Source organism: Rhinolophus ferrumequinum, assembly GCF_004115265.2.
Source record: "Rhinolophus ferrumequinum isolate MPI-CBG mRhiFer1 chromosome 5 unlocalized genomic scaffold, mRhiFer1_v1.p scaffold_110_arrow_ctg1, whole genome shotgun sequence".
In the NCBI taxonomy this organism is placed as follows: domain Eukaryota; kingdom Metazoa; phylum Chordata; class Mammalia; order Chiroptera; family Rhinolophidae; genus Rhinolophus; species Rhinolophus ferrumequinum.
Window position 1 is genome coordinate 3208253 of NW_022680355.1, and position 21911 is coordinate 3230163.

Consider the following 21911-nt stretch of genomic DNA (forward strand, 5'->3'; position numbering starts at 1 on the left):
GAAAAACAAGTGAAAAAAACAATTCCTTTTGCAATTGCAATAACAACAAAAATACCTAGCAATAAACTTGACAAAGGATGTGAAAGACCTATACATTGAAATGGAAATATATTCCATGTTCATGGATTGGAAGAATCAACATAGTTAAAATGGCCATATTACCCAAAGCAATATACAGATTTAATGCAATTCCCATCAAAATCTCAATGGCATTTTTAAAGAAGTAAAACAAAAAATCATCTTGTATGGAATCACAAAAGACCCCAAGTAGCCAAAGCAATCCTAAGAAAAAAGAATAATGGTGGAGGTATCACACTCCTTGACTTCTGCTTGTACTACGGAGCAACAATAATCAAAACAGCATGGTATTGGCAGAAAAACAGACCAATGGAATAAAACTGATAACCCAGAAATAAACCCACATATATATGGGCAAATAATTTTAGACAAAGGAGACAGAAACATACAATGGAGAAAAGAAAGTCTTTTCAATAAATGGTGCTGGGAGAATTGGAAAGCCATGTGCAAAAGAATGAAACCAGAATGCAATCTGTCACCATATACCAAAATTAACTCAAAATGGATCAAAGGCCTAAATAGAAGACCTGGAACAATAAACTGCACAGATTAAAGCATAGGGACTAAGCTTATGGACCTTGGGTTCAGAGAGGATTTTATGACTTTGACCTCAAAGGGAAGTAAAAGCAAAAATAAATGAATGGGACTATATTGAACCAAAAAGCTTCTACACAGCAAAAGAAACCATCAACCAAATAAAGAAGCAACCAACCAAAAGGGAGAAGATATTTGCAAATGACACCTCTGATAAGAGGCTAATATCCAAAATACATAAAGAACTCATACAACCCAATAACAAAAACACAAACAATCCAATTAAAAAATGGACACTTTTCCCAAGAAAACAGTCAACAGACACATGAAAAAATACTCAACTTCACTAATTATTTGGAAAATGCAAATGAAACCACAATGAGATACCACCTCACATCTGTTAGAATGGCTACTATAAACATGACAAGTAATAACAAGTGTTGGACAGGCTAAGGAGAAAAATGAACCTTCGTATATTGCTGGTGGGAATGTAAATTGGTGCAGCCACTATGAAAAACAGTATAGAGGCTCCTCAAAAAATTAAGAATAGATTTACTATATAACCTAGCAATCCCCCTCCTGGGTATCTACCCCCAAAAATCTGAAAACATTTATCTATAAAGATATGTGTACGTCTATTTTCACTGTAGCATTAGTCACTTCAGCCAAGACATGGAAACCAAAGTGTCCTTCAATACATGATTGGATAAAGATGTGGTACAAACAATGGGATATTACTTGGCCATAAGATGAAATACTGCCATTTGCAACAACATGGATGGATCTTGAGATTACCATGCTAAGTGAAATAAGTCAGACAGAAAAAGTTGAGAACCATGATTTCATTCATATGTAGGATATAAAACTGAAAGCAACAAATGAACATAACAAGCAAAAACTCATAGACACAAACAACAGTTTAGTGTTTACCAGAGGATAAGGGTGGTGGGTAGGGGTGGTAGATGAGGGTAAACTGGGTCAAATATATGATGACTGAAGGAGAACTGATTCTGGGTGGTGAACATACAATGCAATATATAGATGATGCATTACGGAATTCTACACTTGAAACCTATATAATTTTACTAACCAATGTCACCTCGATAAATTTAATAAAAATTTTAAAAAGAGAACTTATAATTGCTTGTTGAGGCATTTTTATGACGGCTGCTTTTAAATCCTTGTCAGATCATTCCAACATCTGATTCATCTTGGTAGTGCCAACTTTGTTTTTTTCTTATTCAAGTTGTAATTTTCTTGGTACAGCAGGTGATTTTAGATTGTATCCTGGATATTTTGTCTATTATGTTAGGAGACTCTGGGACCTATTTTAATCTCCCATTTTAGCAGGCAGTCACTCTGCTTGTATGGAGCATGCAGGGTCAGGACTACTTTTTGGTCTGTGATCCCATGACAGTTAATTTTCAGAGCCTTTGCAATGCTACTTTGATCTTCTTGGTTTATCTGCTGCTGCTGGAGCTCCCAATGTCCTTGATGGTGCCACTTTCGGGGAGGAAGTTTTCCCCAGGCTCGGATGCCTGGTGCCTCTAGGTCGGGGGAAGGAAGCCTCCTGCGCATGGTGATGAAATGGCTCCTGAATCAGGCACTTTTGTGATGGGATCCATCTTCTTGGTGCTCTCTGGCTGCCCAGTATCTCTCAGCAAGTGAGAGGAGTCTCAGACCTAGCAGGGAAGTAGAATGCTTCCCCTGGATACTTACTTGTCACTGGGGATTTCTGTATATTGCCCTTACTGATGGTATCAGACTCACCTGGCTTTGTCAGCAGGACTCCAATTCCATCTGGGGTAGAAATGAGCCATTTTGGGCTCCTTTATGATGCTGGGTTGGGGCTTGGGAAACCCCACACCTGGGTTTCCTTTTGTTGGGTGGGAGGTCATAAGATGTCCGGCAACTATGTTTCTGCTCCAGTCTTGGGAGTCCTTAGCCAGTTTGTTTTCCTCTTCCCACCTTTCAGGGTTCTCTTTCTGTTGCCTCTTGCACTATTTTATAATCATACTTATCCAGAATTATTATACTTATCAGGGAGGAACAAGGAGAAACGAGTCTGCCCTCTTGTCCAGACAAGAAGTCAGAATACAATATTTTAAAAAATTTCTATCTGCCCAACTTCCCCAAAAGTAAAAAACACAAACCCTATCCTAGAATTTTTTTTCAAATCATGTGTTTCAAACTGGAGTAAACTTGGCTATTCCTCTGTGTATGGAGGAAGTGGCAATAACACAAACTAAATAGCTCTCAGGAGAGTGACTCAACGACACTGCTTAACCTCCACAGTGTGATGACCTTTGTGCAGCTTTTACGTCAATCCAGTACAGTGGCTATATTCCCTCATTTCACAAATATTTATTGAGTGCTTACTGTGTGCCAGGTACTTTGGTAGTCACTGGGAAGGCAGCAACAAACATTAAAATTCTTGCTCTCCTAAAAGTTTACATTCTCTAAAACATGGACTATTTTTCATTTAAAACCAACTAAAATCATAGCAACTATCCAGCTTAATGTCTATTCATCCATATGATGAGTTCTCAAACACCACACTCAGCTTATACCTACAACATTAGGAATATCACATTCCACTAGATATTTTCAATCATCTATGTGTGTGTGTGTGTGTGTGTGGGTGGGTGGGTGGGTGAAATTTAACTGTATTTGTGTGAGAACTAGCTAAGTGAGCAAAATAACTATTTTAGTAAGAATAATATTCATGCCACATTAAATTCAGAAGGCGCAAATTTGTTAAATAGCCATGTTTAGCCAAGTATACAAATATGATTGCAAACATACATGTATGTTTTGAGACTTTAAAATGCCTTTTTTTCAGTTTTCCTAAAATAAATATAGTTCCAGGAAGGCCTTCTTGTGAAGACCACTTTATTACAGAAGCTGATAAGTGGAACTAGAGTGAGAAAGAAGGTGAAGATGATCTTGGCTGACGGAGTTTGAACTTGGGAGATTGGGACAGAAGCAGCACCATAGAAAGAAATATTGAAGTTAGTCAGGAGTGGAACTGATTTTGGACTGCAGGATCATTGTTTGCAAATATGTTAAATTTGATGTGACAGGAAGATACTCAAGCTAAAATTGTTCCCGCATGGAAAGTATAGAATAGGGCTTAGGAAAAATGTCATATCAGATCTGGAGTCATCTGGGTATCATGGGCAAAACGGTAGAAGTTGTAGGAAAGGGTGACATCTCTGAGAAAAAGGGCTTGAACAATGAAGGGTAGAGAGACCTGAGAACAGAATCTTCAGAAACAGGTAAGAGTTCAGCTCCAAACCTCTGCCCTCCTCTCTGTCTCTCTTTACACTCTTGAGATTGTGATCTTATCTGATTATAGAGCCAACTCGGCTAAATAAACATGTTCTGTATTTACACTCATGATTTAAATCTGCCCTGATTTGAATAGATATAAAAATGCAAACAATATACAAATCAAATGCTTGAAGTAAACAATGAAACCATAGTACATACAAGCAAAGAAATAAGAACAATCTAGGGCTATAAAGAAGAGTTCTACGGGACAATTAACTTCCTATTATCTAGTTTTTGGGGAAATTTATATCTAGACTCATATTTGTAAGAAAAATAAGATTCTGGAAGCTTTAGGAATCAAGTATGGTATACTTAAGAGTTGTAAGTGCTGGATGTAGGTGAAAATAAGACTCAGAACCTATATTCACCCTATGGTAAATAGAAAACAAATTAATTTGAGAACTTGGGGAATAGGAAGTCAAAAAAGTTCTTTCAACATGCTCATGGTTATTGAATAAATAAATTCAAAAAGAAATAATTCACAAATCAAGACAAAACCAGGACTATAGTTTGGGTCATGGTTGCATAAGATTTTAAAGAGCACAAGTGTCTTAATGGAAGATGTTCTTCAAAGTCCTAAAGAGAGAAACAGAGACAGAGAGCCTAGGGAAATAAATTTTTAAAACACTGAAGTTTTAAAATTTTAGTAGCAAAGTGAAGGAATGACAGGAGAGGGAAAAAGGTGCAGACAGGCTGGCTGGTGTAAACTGAAGAACATGTTTAGAATTCTTTCTGCCTTTTAATAAAGTTTGCAAAGGGACATTCCCAAATGAAATATTATAGGACTAACTAGACATCTTGGTGAGTATGATGAATGGAGAAAGAACAGGCTGGATGGAGGTGGATCAAAAAAATGCACAGGAAGAAGTTGATAATGATAGTTGGATGCAGCCTACTTTGACATGAGAAGTTGAGAGGAAGAGAGTTCTAGTCCAGGGAAGTTCAAAGCTGTCTTGAAAAATTATATAATGGGTTCAATGACAGGCTACGTAAAACTGCTGAGACAATATGACCCTCACTCAATTTCAAAGTCCAAAGCTATTAGTAAATGAGTTTATAACTGATAGCCTAAAATAGTTATAGTTCCAAGCTGAAGACTAAGTCATGAAAAGTTATTCGTTTCAATAATATAACCACCTTAGGAAAACACACTTCAACTACTTTACATGGGCTTAAAAGTGGATCGTTATTGTGTTATCCTGGTTTATTTGGGAATCTCTTGATTCTGAATTTTTATTTTAAATTATAAAGTTAACAAAACAAAAAGGGGACCCCGAGCTATTTTAGTTTGGAGGCAGACACAGCAGCTGGCCTGCAGGCTGCATCCTTCAGTCTGGGTTTGAGGTTAGTGGGCATAGCAGTGGCTCCTTTCTTCTGGACTGCTATCGCTAAAATCAAACCGTTTTCATTTGTCCCCAGCTTCATTTCTCTACCCTCAAAAGCCTCCAATTTAATAACTTCTTACCCAAACGAGGTTGAGATTGGAGCAAAAGACAGATTGTGATTTTTGTTAAGGAATCCTACCCACTACCCCCCCTTTTAAAAATTTATTTTATTTATTTACTTATTTACTTAATTACTTAAGTTCTGGGTAGTCCCTCAACTTTCAAAATTTCAACTATTAGTTTTGTCTTTTTAAAAGGCTCTATCTTGTGAGGTGGGGCAAGCTGGCTGGTGGGCAGAGGCATTTTCTCACCTCGTCAGGCCCAGAGCGCTGCCCACCCTGCAGGTCTGATGTAACAGCCAGAACACCATGTTCAGCATCCTGTGAAGAGGCCCAGCGGATCCCTCAGTGACACGGTGACCCACGCCCTCCCGTCACTCGGCTCTGTCGCCTGCTACCATAGAGATGTCTAATCATTATCTTGTACACCTAAAATTAATATTCTATTATATGTCAAATATACTTTCATTAAAAAAATAATAAAAGAATACGATGCCATCGAGGTGAAAGAAAAAACTGTATCAAGAAAGAGGGAGCGTGGACTGTTGAGAAGTCGGGGAAGACGAGGACTGAAAACCTCAGGCACACGGAGAAGCTCGATCACAACAGTAAATGCTCTTTTGGTAGTTTGACCAAGGCCAAGTTACACTGGAGCAGTGGAAGGGTTAGACAAGAGATGCATAAGTGCAGATAAGTTCTAGATAAACTCTAAGAGATCTGGCTATGAAAGGGAAGCGATAAAAGAGGAATACAGGATCTAGAAAGGTTTCTACTGGTCCTTGTTTTTATCATGGAGGAGATTTGAACATAGTAAATGCTAGGAATGACTGAGATGGTGCATTTGAATATTTAAGAGGGAGAAGGAAGAATAATGTAATTTTCCTGAGAAGGTGAGAGGATATGGATCCAAAACAAATTAATAAAATCCTATACGAGGGCACCTCATGAAAGATTATCAAGCCTTTGCAATTTGTCTTATGATGACTACCCATCTCTTCAAAATTATTTTTTAATATGATTCATTTTGTTTGTATTAGCTCATTTGATTATCCCTTATTCATTATTTTGGGGTCTGAAAAAAATCTACTAAAAATATGAAGCAGATTAATAAATAACTTAAAGTTATTTGACAAGCATTTAAAAGAGCACAAGTGATGCTAACAGGAGAATGAAAAATTAGTTTACTGTTAGAAATGGCATAGATTTAATTACATACAGTTCTTTTTAAAAGAGACTATATTTTCCAAAATATTGAATAAATACATAGTAAGTCCAAATATCTGAAATTTCCAGAACAAATTTTATGCATATTTATTACCAATAACATAAAGTGGACATTCAATAAAATGACAGTTTCTAAACTAATTGTGCATGTATATATATGTTAATTAAATAACACTGGTAAATTATAAGGTGTGAGCTTTATGCTTGCTACCATGTATTTTTCAATTATGAATTAAGGGCAAGAATTACCATCTGCCCATGAATATACTTCAATAATTTAAAATATTTCACAAAGCAATATTCTATCTTCTAGTTTGTAAACAAGTATCTCCATGGAGCTTTCATGTGTTTATAGTTAGTGCACTGTAACTCAACACACTGACTTTTGTAACATTGCTCAATGGGGCATAGAAAACTATTAATTACAGCAAAAACATAGTAAAACCGAACTTTCTTATTGGTAAGAATCTTTCAGCAGTGAACAGAACCTAGTAAAAGTATGCCAAAGTAATTTCAGAATGTATGCTAAAATTTATGAGACTTGTAACAAGGTATGCTTTTAAATAAACACAAAATGTAGACAGTGATGGTTGATACATATACGCATTGGCCTATAGCTGCCCCATTTCTATATTTATCTATGAGTTCTTCTGGAAAAAAAATGGTGGTGGGGAAATATTGTTTGCGTGTCTGTGTGGTAAAATGTACATGACATAAAATTTGCCATTTTAATCATTTTAAGTATACCATCCAGGGGCATCAAGTGGTTCTGCAACCATCACCATCACCCATCTCCAGAACTTTTTTACAACACCACACAGAAACTCTATAGCCATTGAATACTAATTCTCATTCCTGAGGTCCCCTAAGCCCTGGTAACCACTAGCCTACTTTCTGCAGCCATGAACTGCATTCTTTTACATACCTCATAAAAGTGGAATTATACAAAAGTTGTCCTTTTGTGTATGGCTTATTTCACTGAGCATAATGTCTTCAAAGGTCATCCACGTTGTAGCATGTGTCAAAATGTCCTTTTTATCTCTGAATAACATTCCACTGTAGGTAAACACCATATTTTGTTTATCGATTCCTCCACCGATGGGCATTTTGTTGTTTATTCCCCCCACTTTTTGGCTCTTGTGAATAATATTGCTATGAACATTGGTGTACAGATATCTGTTCAAGTCCCCACTTTCGATTCTTTTGGATAATACCCAGAAGTGGAATTGCTAGATTGCTTTTTTTAAGGAATCATCATCTATTTTCTACAGTGGCTGTACTGTTTGACATTCCCACCAGGAATGCACCGCTTCTAATTTCTCCACATCAAATGATTTTCTTTAAGAATAAAAATATGAATTAAAATTTTGTTATATAAATTCTGGTCTTATTTCTTTTCGTTTCTCCACCATTTATCACTTGCTTTTATCACTGAAATCAAAACCACAGGATTTCTGATGCAAGACTTAGTCTGATGAGAAACCCTAATTCTAAGAAGACTATTGAAAGGGAAACACAGAGAAAGTTAAAAATTATAAAAGCTAATTGACAGAATAGCCATAAAAATGGGATCAAAGGGCAGAGTTTCCTCCCTAAAATTTTAACCCCACGCTACATTATGATGTGATGACACATTTAATTTACAACAAGAAGCTGAGAAGAAAGACAAAAGCAAGCGCTGATAGCAGCAAACTAAAGGGAAGTATGCACAAATGAAGGAACTATAAGTTTTGCCCTTCAAGTACAGGTAGAATTAAAAATAACGTGCACCTACATATTCTGTAGCTTCCGGATGCAGAGGTAATAATCAAGAATTTAGAATGACTTTTTCTCACATTTTCTTCAGACTGTTGCATGAGGTGAATGATGATAATTTGGTTCAAAATATTATAAACATTTGTTTAGATAAAATAAAGGAATGTTTAAAGGATTGAAATTAAGTAAAACATTCAATAATAGAATCAGGCTAGAATTAGAATCATCATTTTAGAATTCTAATAATCATCTAACAAATGTAAAATGATAAGATTCATAAGCAACTTCTTTAATTAACACAAAAATATGTAACTTTTCAGGTTCATTACACCTATCTTGTCATGACACTTTATAAAATAGTCATGTAGACACTAAAATTCTAATGTTTCTCAATTTATTTATACCATGTTTTAAAGAGAATATTTTACACAAACATTTAACAATATCATATGAAAATATGCTCACCTAAAGCATAACAACAATTTCCCTTTACAAAATGGAGGAAAATAAATTCAAGGAAACATATTGGCATTTTTGTGATAAATCCAAATTTCTCATTAAAGAAAGACTGTGTTAATTTAGCTGAATTTCATAAAAATTAATTTAAAATAGAATTTCAGTATTACCATCTGTATATGAAGGAATACTGTGGCCATCTTTCAGAGTTATTTTAAAGGTACTCATGTAGGACTTTGATTAGTTTAGCTACTACATGAACGTTGAGACTATTTCCAAGTAGACGATAACGTTGTTTCACTGTGATATTCTCAGGAAATCCTAGAAAAGAGAGATAACAATTTATAACACAATCATTTGTAATAATTTCCAGAGATTAAAAAAAAAATGTATCCTTTAGTAAGAGCACAGTAGGCATTTATATCAATAAGTCCTTAAGGTCTCCATGAAGTTCCATTAACAAATGGGAATTTGGAGCCAAGAGTATATACCAGTACATTGCCTACACAGTGTGATATTATTATACCATATTTCATATCATATTATGCACAGTGCACACACAGGTATACATATAACAGTCATAGAACTCAGAAATCTGTATATTAGTGCACTTTAGGAAAAGCAGTGGCTAGCCACAGTTTTATTTAACAACAGATTTATGAAGATATAATTCACATACTGTGAAATTCACCTTTTAAAATGCACAATTCGGTAATTTTTAGTATAGTCACAGAATTTTGCACACATCTCCACTATTTAATTCCAGAATATTTCCATTACCTCAAAAAGAAAACTGGCCCACAGTTAACACAATACTCAATGGTGAAAAACTGAAAACTTTCTTCTAAAATATGGATACCCACTCTCCCCACTTTTATTCAAAATAATATTGGAAGTCCAAGCAAGAGCAATTAGGCAAGAAAAAAAATAAAACAAAAGGCGTCCAAATTGGAAAAGGAGAAGTAAAACAATCGCTATTTGTAGATGACATGATATTGTATACAAAAACCCCAAACAACTCAACCAAAAGTGTTAGAACTAATAAATTCAGTAAAGTTGCAGATACAAAATTAATATACAAAAATGTTTTGTTTCTACACACTAATAATGAACTATCAGAAAGATAAATTAACAAAACAATTCCATTTACAAGTGCATCGAGAAAAATAAAACACCTAGGAATAAATTTGACCAAGGAAGTAAAAGACCTAGACATTGAAAACTATGAGACACTAATAAAAGAAACTGAAGACACAAATAAATGTGAAGATATTCTGTGCTCATGGATTCGAAGAATTAATATTGTTAAAATGTCCATATTATGAAAACCAATCTACAGATTCAATGAAATATCTAAAAAATTTCTAATGGCTATTTTTACAGAAATAGAACATACAATCCTAAAATTCATTTGGAACCACAGAAGACCCAAAATAGCAAAAACAATCCTGAGAAAGAACAAAGATGGATGCATCATACTCCCTGATTTCAAACTATTAATATATTACAAGCTGTAGTAATCAAAATAGTATGGTATTGGCGTAAAAACAGACTCATTGATCAACAGAACACAATAGAGCACCCAGAAATAAACCCATATGTATATGGTCAATTAACTTACAACAAAGGAAGCAATATAAAATGGGAAAGGACAGTTTTTTCAATTAATGGTGTTGGAAAAACTGAACAGATACATACCAAAGAATGAAACTAGACTACTATCTTACACCATGCACAAAAATTAATTCAAAATGGATTAAAGATTTGAAAATAAGACCTGAAACCATAAAACTCCTGGAAGAAAACATAGGTGGGAATCTCCTTGGCATAGGTCTGATGGATGATTTTTTGTATCTGACTCTTTTCAGATGCAAAGACAACAAAAGCAAGAATGAACAAGTAGGACTACATCAAACTAAAAAGCTTCTGTACAGCAAAAAAAATAATCAACAAAATGAAAAGGCAACCTACTAAGGGGGAAAAAATATTTGCAAATCAGGTATCTGATAAAGGGTTAATATTCAAAATATATAAAGAACTCACATAACTCAATAGCAAGAAAAACCCCAAACAATTCAATTAAAAGACTGTCAGAGGATCTGAATAGACATTTTTCCAAAGAAAACATAAAAATGGCCAACAGGCACATGAAAAGATGTTCAACATCACTAATCATTGGGGAATGCAAATCAAAACCACAATGAGATATTATCTCACATCTGTTAGAATGACTGTTATGAAAAAGATAAAAAATAACAAGTGTTAGTGAGGACATGGAAAGGGAACCCTGTGCACTGTTGACGGGAATGCAAATTGATTCAGCCAACATGGAAAGAGTATGGAAGTTCTTCAAAAAATTTAAAATATCAAACTACCATTTGATCTAGTAATTTCACTTTTGGGTATTTATACATTAAAAATAAACACTAATTAGAAAAGATATATGCCCTTCCATGTTCACTGTAGCATTATTTACAGTAGCCAAGACATGGAAACAACCTAAGCGTTCACCAATGGATGAATGGACAAAGAAAATGTGGTACACACACACACACACACACACACACACACACACACACACACACTATGGAATACTATTCAGCCATAAAAACAATGAAATCTTGTCATGTGTAACAATATAAATGGAGGGTGAGAGCATTATGCTTAAGTGAAGTAAGTCAGACAAAGACAAATACCACGTGATCTTATATGTGCAATCTAAAAAAACAAAGCAAACAAGCAACAACAAAAAAACAAGCTCATTCATACAGAGAACAGATTGGTGGGGGGCAAAATGAGTGAAAGGGTTCAAAAGGTACAAAATTCCAGTTATAAATAAATGTCATGGAGATCTTATGAACAGTTTGGTGACTACAGTTAATAATACTGTATTCCACATTTGAAAGTTGCTAAGGGAGTAGATCTTAAAAGTCTTCATCACAAGAAAAACATTTTGTAAGTACGTATAGTGAGAGATGTTAACTAGACTTACTGTGGTGATTATTTCACAATGTATACAAATATCCAATCATTATATTACACACCTGAAACTAACACAATATTATAGTCAATTGTACCTCAATATAAAAAAAAAAGCCAGTACCCATCACTCCCTATTTCCCCTCCCTGCCCCTCAACTAGTAATCTACTTTCTGTTTCTATGGCTTTGCCAATTATGAACATTTTATATAATGGGACCATGAAATATACTACTTTTGTTTCTGGCTTCTTTCACTTAGCATGATGTTTTCAAGGTTCATTGATGTTATAGCATGTACCAATACTTCACTCCTCTTCATAGCCAAATAGCATTCTATTATATGGATATACCACATTTCATTTATCCATTCATCCTTTAACAGAAGTTTGGGTTGTTTCTACTCTTTGATTATTATGAATAATGCTGATATGAACATCATATATAAGTTTTTGTGTGGACATTTGTTTTCAATTCTCTTTGATGTGCATCTAGTTCTAAAATTGCTGGGTCATACAGGAACTCTACGTCTAACATTCGAGGAACTGCCAGACTGTTTTCCAAAGCAGCTGTACCATTTGATATTCCTATTAGAAGTATACAGGGACCCTATTCTCTACACCTTTGTCAACATGTACTGTTTGCTTTTTTGTGAAATGGTATCTCTTGTGGTTTTGATTTATATTTCCCTCATAACTGACGATGTTGAACATCTTGTCATGTGCTTATTGGCCATTTGTCTATCTTCTTTGGAGAAATGTCTACTCAAATCCTTTGCCTATTTTTTAAATTAGATCATTTGTTTTTTTATTGTTGAGTTGTAAGAGTTCTTTATATATTTTGGATACAAGTTCCTTACAGTTGTTTTTAATATTCTGATTCCACAAATTGACTTTCTCATGGCGGACTTCTATTCACTATATTCTCAAAACAAAATGGCCCACGGACACTGCATTTGCTGGAACACAGCCTTGTATCAATATAAAAGATTGTCTGTGCCTAAGAGTGTACACTATAATATTAATTACAATGTTAGAATTTCACATCCTGTAGTATCCTTTGTCATAGCAATTATATAAAGGAAAAGCAAGTTAGATAATTAAGAAAATAATTGAAGAACATTAAGAATAGCAAAATTTCATACACTTTTGAGGACCAGATTATGATAAAGTTGCTTCATCAAAACTTGACATTATATTTACTACAGTAAGATAACAGCGATTACCATAATAAAACTATATTTGCAATTGAGCATGATCATAAAAGTGCTATTGTAAAGATAATACGTCTTAGGCAAGCATATTAGTGATCTCAACAATTAGTTTGTTCAATGCACCCCGAAATACAAATATATCTACTGACTTTTAGGTCATGGCAGGAATGATCTTTTGCAATATTAAGATTCCATCACAGGGGAAGAAAGGTTTGAAAACAAACAAGATTTGTAAAAATTATATATGTATGTATATTTTATGTATGAGTACAGATACTAAAATCTAAACTAGCTTATGGGAAAAATTATGTAATTTTTTTAAAGGTGACTTTTTAAAAACTTAGGAACATGAAAAATAATAACAATCCTCAAAAACAAAGAAACACAGAATAAACAAAGCCAAGCTGGCAGCTTTCATTTAGTAAGTGCAGGTTAGTGTTCCTCTCTTCCAAAGCCTGTCACTTCACAAATGCATGCCACGAGTCACAAAGGGAACCAGGACAGAATGTATGGAAAAATCAATGTAAATCTATTATTGCCAGTGGACAGGCAGCGCAAACAATGCCTATTTTGGACCCAGAGTCAATAATGTCAAAAGCACATGTGAAGGGCAGTTCTGTCAGAGTACTGCTCAGTGGTGACATCAGGGCAAGCCTGACTACACAAATATATCGCATATTTTACAAGGAGGGCAAGCAATGAAAAAGGCTTTTGTGTATGTATTTTGTGTGTGTATTATTTTCAGAGAGCTTTGAAAAAGCTTATCTTCCCCATCTAAAAATTTTAAATAATGAGAAAACATATTTATGAAGTAAAAGCTATAAAAGCAAATAAATGTTCATGATATTAAAAAAATAAAAGCTGACACTGAAATTTTACAGTATACGTGAGATAGAGTGTAAACATTTTACAGATACTAACTGTCACACCAACTCTATGAATTTGATTATTCTGCAATTATTCCCATTTTACAGATGTGTGAACTAAGCCAGAGAGTGGTTAAGGCAGGGCTAGGATTCAAACTCAGTCGGACTCTGGGGTCCATGCTAAGTTTCAATATTACCAAAGTGTAACTACTACTTGTAAAAACAAACATTCAAATAAAACCTAGGAATTAATTATCAGATAGTAAATCTCTTTTCTCTCTTTAGTACCATGGAGAGTACTTTTGGTTAATTGTTCTAAAAAAGAACAAGGAAAGCAGACTGGGAATTAAATTCTCGAATTTAGCCTTCAGGTCTTTATTTATTTTATGACGTTCTCACTCACTTTGTGACATAAACTAAGAAAAAGAAAGTCTGTGTTTTTCTTAAATAACACTCTGCATGATATCTGTGACTGAATGAGATCACCAAGAAAAAGGCAGAGAGTTCAAAATAAACCTGGTTGCTGTGACTACACTTGAAGAATCATTACCAAGAGTGTAGTCAAATCTTATCGGCAGTTTTGTTCCCAACGTACAAAAGGATGTGTTCTAAAACTTCATTGGTAAATCCATCACTATTTAAAACTTAAAACACGATCTATTTAGCTCATTATGTGTTTCAAGAATAGAACTGTATTACTATTACAACAACATTAGCAAAGTTTGATTTTTCTTCAAACTCCAATCAGAGTTATCAAAAACACATTTCCTCTTTGTTTAGCCCTGGAAGCATGTTAAGGAGGTCTGTCCCTATGGGGCCATGAGCCAGGTACTGGGGACACACCTCCCCGCCTAACACACTCCTGGTGTCCATCCAGCGAGAGTTCAGGCACCAAGGAGTGGGGTCAGGAAGACGCTCTAAGAGGCAAAGGCAATCCGTCCATCTCTTACTAGGAACGATCCCTGGGTTCCTGCACTGCAAAGAGTTAGGACTTGGTCTTTCTTACTCTGTAACTGTATCTTCATTTTTATTCTTGAGATTTCCTGCTTCAGATCCCCTAACTTTTGGTCACTTCTCGCATCTATGCTCCCGAGTCACCCTTTCTTTCCATTAGGAAAGCTCCTTCCTAGACCACCTCTCCACCTTCTCTTTTCACCACTTAAACCTTATAAGGCAGGATAAAGGACATAATTGATAAGAATGCATCTTTGAGAATAAACCCCTCACACAAAAAAGAATAACTAAATTCCTCAATTGCCTTTTAATTTCTTTGTTAAAAAAAAAAAAGACAATACAAGGTATTCTTTCATGTGACCTAGTGTTGGATTATTAGAATAGGAATTCTAGAAGCAAGAAAATAAGCTGGAGAGAGATGTTATTAGCTTCCATCCATGGGGAGAGGTGAGAAATTGCTGATTTGGCCGTGTGTCCCTGAAAACCACTCAGGACAGTTACTGGAGTAAAGGGAGGGAGAGAAGTGAGTCTGAAGGGAATGGATGGCAGCAGATTATAAACGAAAATAGAAAGAGAAGAAAAATGTCAAAAATTGCACCACCAGGAAAGGAAAAAGATTTCTTACATCCATCTGCCTGAGTAAGGGTTTCTTCGTAAAATACATATATGAGTCTCTAATGAATTTGGGGACCTTTTATAAATAAAAGCAGAGGTCTGAATATATCTCACATACCAAAATCTGGAGGAAATCCAAGGAGATTTGCTATTTCTTTAGGAGTGAAATATCGAAGTTTAAGCATTGACAATTTTGTTATCTTTTCTTCTTGTGACAAATTGGTAAGGGATTTGTAGATATTCTCAATCTGTAAGAAAACATCCAAAATAACTGATAAAGTAGATTGCAACTAGATTTGTTATGATAAGATCATCTATTGTGAGACAGTTTAAAAACAATAGTTGTGTGTGTGTGTGTGTGTGTGTATGTGTCTGTATATACATATATATATATATATATGTACATATATATATAGTCTACTGTAACACAAGGCAGCCAATGCACAGACGGGGCAAAATGTCTCTGTGAGATAAACTTTATCATTGGCTCATGAACGGAAATGTAAACTTTGAAAATGAACAAAAGCTTAATGTTGAACAGTTCAGGATACTTGCAGTCATTTTTGACAGGATATTGTCATTTTTGATCCCTCAAAAATTAAATCATAAGAATATAAACAATAAATGACAATATAACAAAAGACATACAGTGAAAGACGCATAAAAAGAAACTTGATCAATCAATGTAGTCAGTTTTGCAATGCTAACAAGTAGATCATTAAAATATTTACTGTTTATGATTAATTTCATCAAATTATTTTCTTAAAATGATAAAATATTTAGTAAATATGATTTCTCAAATATAGACATTCATTTGCCTCTGATAGGATTTTTACCATGGGTAAATTTTATTAATAGTAAGAGTTTAAATCAGTAAAAAAGATAATGTGATTTCACTTCAGACTTATTCTGAAGTATAAAACTTGCACTATTATCAAGCTTATATTCAACCATGATGCCATGAAGAGTTTATAACTGAAGTAGTAATAAAAAGTCTTGCTAAAACATAGAGTTCTTTTCCTAAACGGCAGTTTTATAACATGTGCTCCAATATTAAAATATATGTGCATAATTTTAGAGAAATTAACTATTGTACACTACATATCAATTTACTCTTTATGGAATAAAAAAACACAAAAGGTAAGAATAAAAAGGAAATAAAAACATGGAACATTCTTTGTACATAAACTCATATGTAACAAGAAAAAGAAAGTATTCTAGAGTAAAGAATTACTGTATATGAATACAAATATGAGTGAATTATATATATTCATTTCTTAACGGAACATGTAAAATTATTTTAACATTCGCAAATTTTAAATATTAAAGATAGTTTTATTTAAAATTATTTTCAAATAACTTAGTTCTAAAGCTCGCATAGTACCTGCACATCCTCTGCAGTCTGTAACACAGATCCTGTCCCTTCTATGTACCTTCCGTAACTGAAAAATTAACACGAACATTATACAGCATCTCATGTATTTGTTAATACTAAATTTCTTAAATATTTCCTGAATAAATTAATCAGCTACATAATTATATCCTTCTGAAATAGTCTAGATAATGTCACATACACATGCTTTGTAACTGAAAAATTACTAATTACTAGGTAAAAAACATAAGATCATTCTATTTAAATTTCTCAGACACTAAACTTGGCATAGTTTTCTGAGTTGTGTAAATACTATTTTGAAGTAAAGATTATCAATTGTCATTTCTTTGTACTGTCATTTTTTTAAATGTTCATCATTAGTAAGTATGTACTTATTACAATTTAATATTCAAATATAATACTGTTCAATATTTGCATCCCTGCTATATTAACTCAAATACTATGTAGGTAAAAATAAATTGCTACTCTTTTGTATAAAGCCAGAATCATTTCTTCTCCTGGACACAAAACCCTACTTTCCAGGACCCAGGGGCAAACACGGGCCCACAGAATGTGCACCTGCCTCTTACTGTAACACAGTACGTTTTTACTCTTTTCATAAAACAATGAGACCATTGTATAAAAAATGGTATTGGAAATTATAAAACACTCAGAAAGGTATTAGTAACATTTGTTTCGTAAGATCATCACCATGCTGGCTGTTCAACATATTAGCAGTATCTTTTTTCCTAATAGAGCTATTTAAAGTATAAATTGGAGTAAGTCACACTAGGGAAAATTTTTTTTCTAATTGTTTTCTCATATATCATATATACATGTATATAAATACATATATATATACATGTATGCGTATATATATATATATATATACACACACACACGTATATATGTATGTTTATATAATCTACACTAAAACAGACTTTACAATATGGCTTCTTTTATACCATCTTTATAATTGGACTTGGAAATAGACAACAGCCGAGAGAAGTCTTTTAAGGTAATAGAAGGCAATAAACCTGTGTTCCTGAAAGTACAAGGGCAAAGTGTGATAAAATCAAAACGAGTCTGGTGTGACTGTATCAGGGACGTAGTGCCTTTTGCAAGATAGCTAGCTAGTAGGTAAAAAGGCTTGAAGTTTCAGATCATACAACTACTTATCAAACGAGGTTGAGTGGCATTAACAAAGCTGAGTCAGAGATTTTTACAAAATTTTCTGGAAAGGCCTAATTTTCTCCCCCTTTCTAGGTTTTAAAAAAGTTGATGAAATATATATTGAAGAAATAATCCAAGGTTAACCAGTAAAAGAAGGGAGTCTTATAGTATTAGTACCTTTTACATTCTGAACCATGAGAATAGATTACTTATTTAAAACAGAGTAAAATTTAAATGTGCTCCAACATGTGCCAGATGAATCAATTTTGTATCTTGATATTAAAATTTAATTTCTTCTTATACATTGATCATGAGAGTGGATATAAATTTTTGAGGTCTGACGTGCCATAAAAAGCAAGGTGCTAAAAAATGAGCAATTCACCATTTATAGAAACCCTGTTTCCACCACGGGTAATTAAGCTTCTGTGAAGGTCACCAAACAAATGGCATCGTGTTTTATGAGCACTTTTGTGGGTTGTACACATAATGTTTTGCCAGAAGGAATTTTCACTCGTGCATTCTATTAGAACACGAAAGCAGGCAATTAAGGGTTAAAACAATCATTCTAGCAGAAACATTTTATAAAATGCTCCTTGTTTTGTGAAGAACTAAAAGAAACAATAGGTATAAAAACCTGGTTATTTTGGATATACCACGAATAGAAGAATCTCTTTAAAACCTACCCTTTCGTAAAGCACATGGACCTTCTGCAAGTGGGCTTTACAATATCTAATAAAAGAGCATATCGCAGCAATGACTTTGGTGGTAAAAAGTACTGATTCAGGTCAATGTCATCTTCAAGAAAATCTCTTAGCATCTGCACAGAGAGATCACTGTCCTGTTGATGTTTCCGGTCAATTTCTTCTGCAGTTTCAAGCTTATAAAGAATGGCTTCTTTTCCAGAACATTGTTTGCTGCTAGTAAAGCAAACATTTGGTCCAATTTTCTTTCCTTCAATTTTATTTTCTACATCTATTGCAGGTTTTTGTAGATGTTCAGATTCAATTGTGGGGAATTCCATCAGCACCTGGCATTAAGTAAAAATACACAAACTGTCAAAAGCTTTTAAAAATAAAAAACAAATTAACAATGTCCATTCAACATTATGCAAAATATCTCTTTAGTTTTTATAAAGTTGTCATTAAAAATATAAAAACTGTGGTTTACGTGTATTTACACAAGTTATTACAAGCTATTCATCATATATCTGTAGTGTCATCTGGCTACAGGCAATTTATTTCATGGAGTTAAGGCTTTCTGTATTTAATACAAACATTCAACAAAGTAATAGGAAGTGTATTGTATATACGTAGAGCCTCATTAGTGGAAAAAAAGTTTAGAAAGCAACATTAACATTTCTAGAAAATGTGTTTTGCATCACACCCCAAAGTCTGCCATACCCCATCATTAAAAAAGAAAAACTAGAATATACCCATGATCTAAATGAAAACTAGTAATTAAAAAAAGAAAAGCAGCTTTCACCCTCAAAGGTTATTTCTATTCCTGAGTCCCACAGGAAAAACTTGTTCCTGCAAAATATGCAACCATGGATGAAGTCCTACTTTGTAAAAACAAAAAATAGTTCCAGGCATTTTTAATTAATTTGTTAATATATTTTATACACTGCTTCTGGAAGTGCCCGCTGTGGAAAGGGAGATGCATTGGTGTTGTATTGCAGGGGATTCAAATGACACTACTGACGCTGACAGTAGGAAATGGCTTTGAGTTCTTACCCATGATGGTCACAGGGAGCTTCACTGAACCACTGCAACTCTCTGATTCAGACCAATTTCTGACAGAAGCATACACAACTTTGCTTGCGTAATTAGAGATCCTATCTATGGCAACTGAGCATTTTATTCTAGTTTGTAGTAACCATTACTATATTTTAATTGATTAAGGCTAAATAGCACTGACTTCAAAGAAAATGTAACCAATGTGTTAAAATACCCTTAAGCCATTTTTCAGATAGCATAACTGAATTTTATCAAAAGTAGTCCATGGATTGTATTGGAGGAGAAAATGATAGATGCAAAATAGTCAACTGTCAGAAGGTAAATCATAGGGGGAACAGGAGTATAACAGCACTAAAGGTAAAGTTTTTTTTTTTTCTTTTTAGTTTCAACTTATTTTTTTTCTAATTATGAAAGAAACGTTTTTGTTTTTTGTTTAGTTTTTGTTGTGTTTAAAGCAATAAGAGGATAAGAAAAAGGCCTATGGGATAGAGCTAGGGCACGGTCTATACTGTAAGCTTCATAAGATACACACAAACTTCCACAAAGTAGTTCTTGAAATAAATCAGCAGGCTGATATATATTTACAATAGATAAATTATAATAAGGATGACAACAGCAACAACAACAACAACGACAATACCTGACCAGGGACTTGAAAAGGTAATGGCTCTGACTGAAGCTTTGCAATCAGGAAATACCGTAGCCTTGAATTTGGAATACCAAGCTGCAAGGAAACCAGAGCAGTTAGTTCCTATAGGAAATTAAAGAGCTCTGTATCAACGGTTAGCACTGAGTAGAGAAATTCATACATGTATACCTTTAGCTTCTGACAGAAAAAATATTGTTACTGATTTGTAAAAAAAAATAGCAAATTCTTAAACTTCTTAAATTGCTGATTTGTACCTACAGAGGTTGGAGATAACAGAAATTCTTGGTACTGAAAGCCGCAATTTTCTATCGTTTGTATTAACAGGTCTCTGAAAAAACAAAAATAAAAGGGGAAAAAAAAAGGAAAAGATTTCACTCTACAGTTGGAAATAGGGCTCTTATACAAAATATACATAAAACTTCATCTTAACTGAAAACTGTATCTCCACTCAAGTTGTTTAGAAAGAGAATGATCCTAGGTCTTTAAGTCCAGAACTTGAGAAATTACATTTCTCAAAAAAAGACAGAAATACTTTCTATTATAAATAAATAAAGCTGTCAGATAATTTATCCAAATTGGTGAGAGTTACAATCACTAATCTACTGATGACAAATCTGCTATGGGAACTAGAACGACCAATAGCAAGTCAGATGGGCAAACACTGTTACAGACAGCAGCTGAATCAAGAACACCGATGCTTTCTCTCTAGCTGGGCTACCATCTGAAAGGGTCCTGACACAGGGCTTGCTTCTTCCATCTCACTGTAGGACAGAAAATGCCCGTCCACAGAACCAAGTCTTACTGAAAACATTCCAACGTCTAAAGAAATAGGCAACAATATAAGCAACTGCAATTGAGAAATACCTTTCTGATTAAAATGAGTGCTCATTCTGGAAACATTCAAACATATCAAAACGGAAGAGAATGAGTTGAACCTAACTTTGTGATACTTTACATTAATAATTAGTCAAAATCATATTAATGAATAAAATATGTAACATATATAAAACGTCAGAATGTAGGTGTTTCAGATCTTTATTTCACAACAGTTCCTACTACAAAATATACTAAGTCTAAGACGAACACAAGACAAATACATTTTTTACCTTGTAGAAGATATTTCAAAACCTTTAACATTTTCTAACAGAATATACTTCGGTAATTTTTGTAATCTAAAAAAAAAGAAAAACAAAAACAAATGGAATCCCAAACATCTCATTACGAAGAAGTAAGAAGTAAAGAAACTCCTTACTTGTGGGAAATAAGTAGTTTTCGGACCTCTCTTTTTTATATAAAATAACTTTATTAGAGATGGAGACAACACAGACTTTATTCATTTTTCCCCATAAACATGGTACACCTGATGAAGTTAACAGCTGAAATGCTAATTTCCATTATCTCAAAACATGGGTTCACGCAGAGCCTCTGCACTGCACAGCTCGAGGGGCTGCCATTTACACAGAATGGCGGATTCCAGGGTTAGCATGAGTTTCCAGGCCATGGCAACAGTATTCACTAACTTTAGCTTCCTC

At 34.1% G+C, this 21911-nt stretch overlaps 1 protein-coding gene across 2 annotated transcripts in view; it reads right to left on the bottom strand.

Annotated features, from left to right (window-relative positions):
- Nucleotides 1-3256: 3256 nt before the first annotated feature.
- Nucleotides 3257-21911, bottom strand: part of TRDMT1 (tRNA aspartic acid methyltransferase 1) — a 56118-nt gene continuing 37463 nt past the window's right edge. The window contains exons 5-11 of one of the 2 annotated variants that reach the window (XM_033100663.1): nt 21486-21551; nt 20638-20707; nt 20371-20454; nt 18678-19021; nt 16834-16891; nt 15568-15697; nt 3257-9145 (exon numbers count right to left, since the gene is read on the bottom strand). In XM_033100663.1, coding sequence (XP_032956554.1) covers nt 9039-9145; nt 15568-15697; nt 16834-16891; nt 18678-19021; nt 20371-20454; nt 20638-20707; nt 21486-21551 — 859 coding nt within the window. In that variant the 3' untranslated portion in view covers nt 3257-9038. The remainder of the gene's footprint in view (nt 9146-15567; nt 15698-16833; nt 16892-18677; nt 19022-20370; nt 20455-20637; nt 20708-21485; nt 21552-21911) is intronic. The other variant, XM_033100662.1, reaches the window with a different exon arrangement.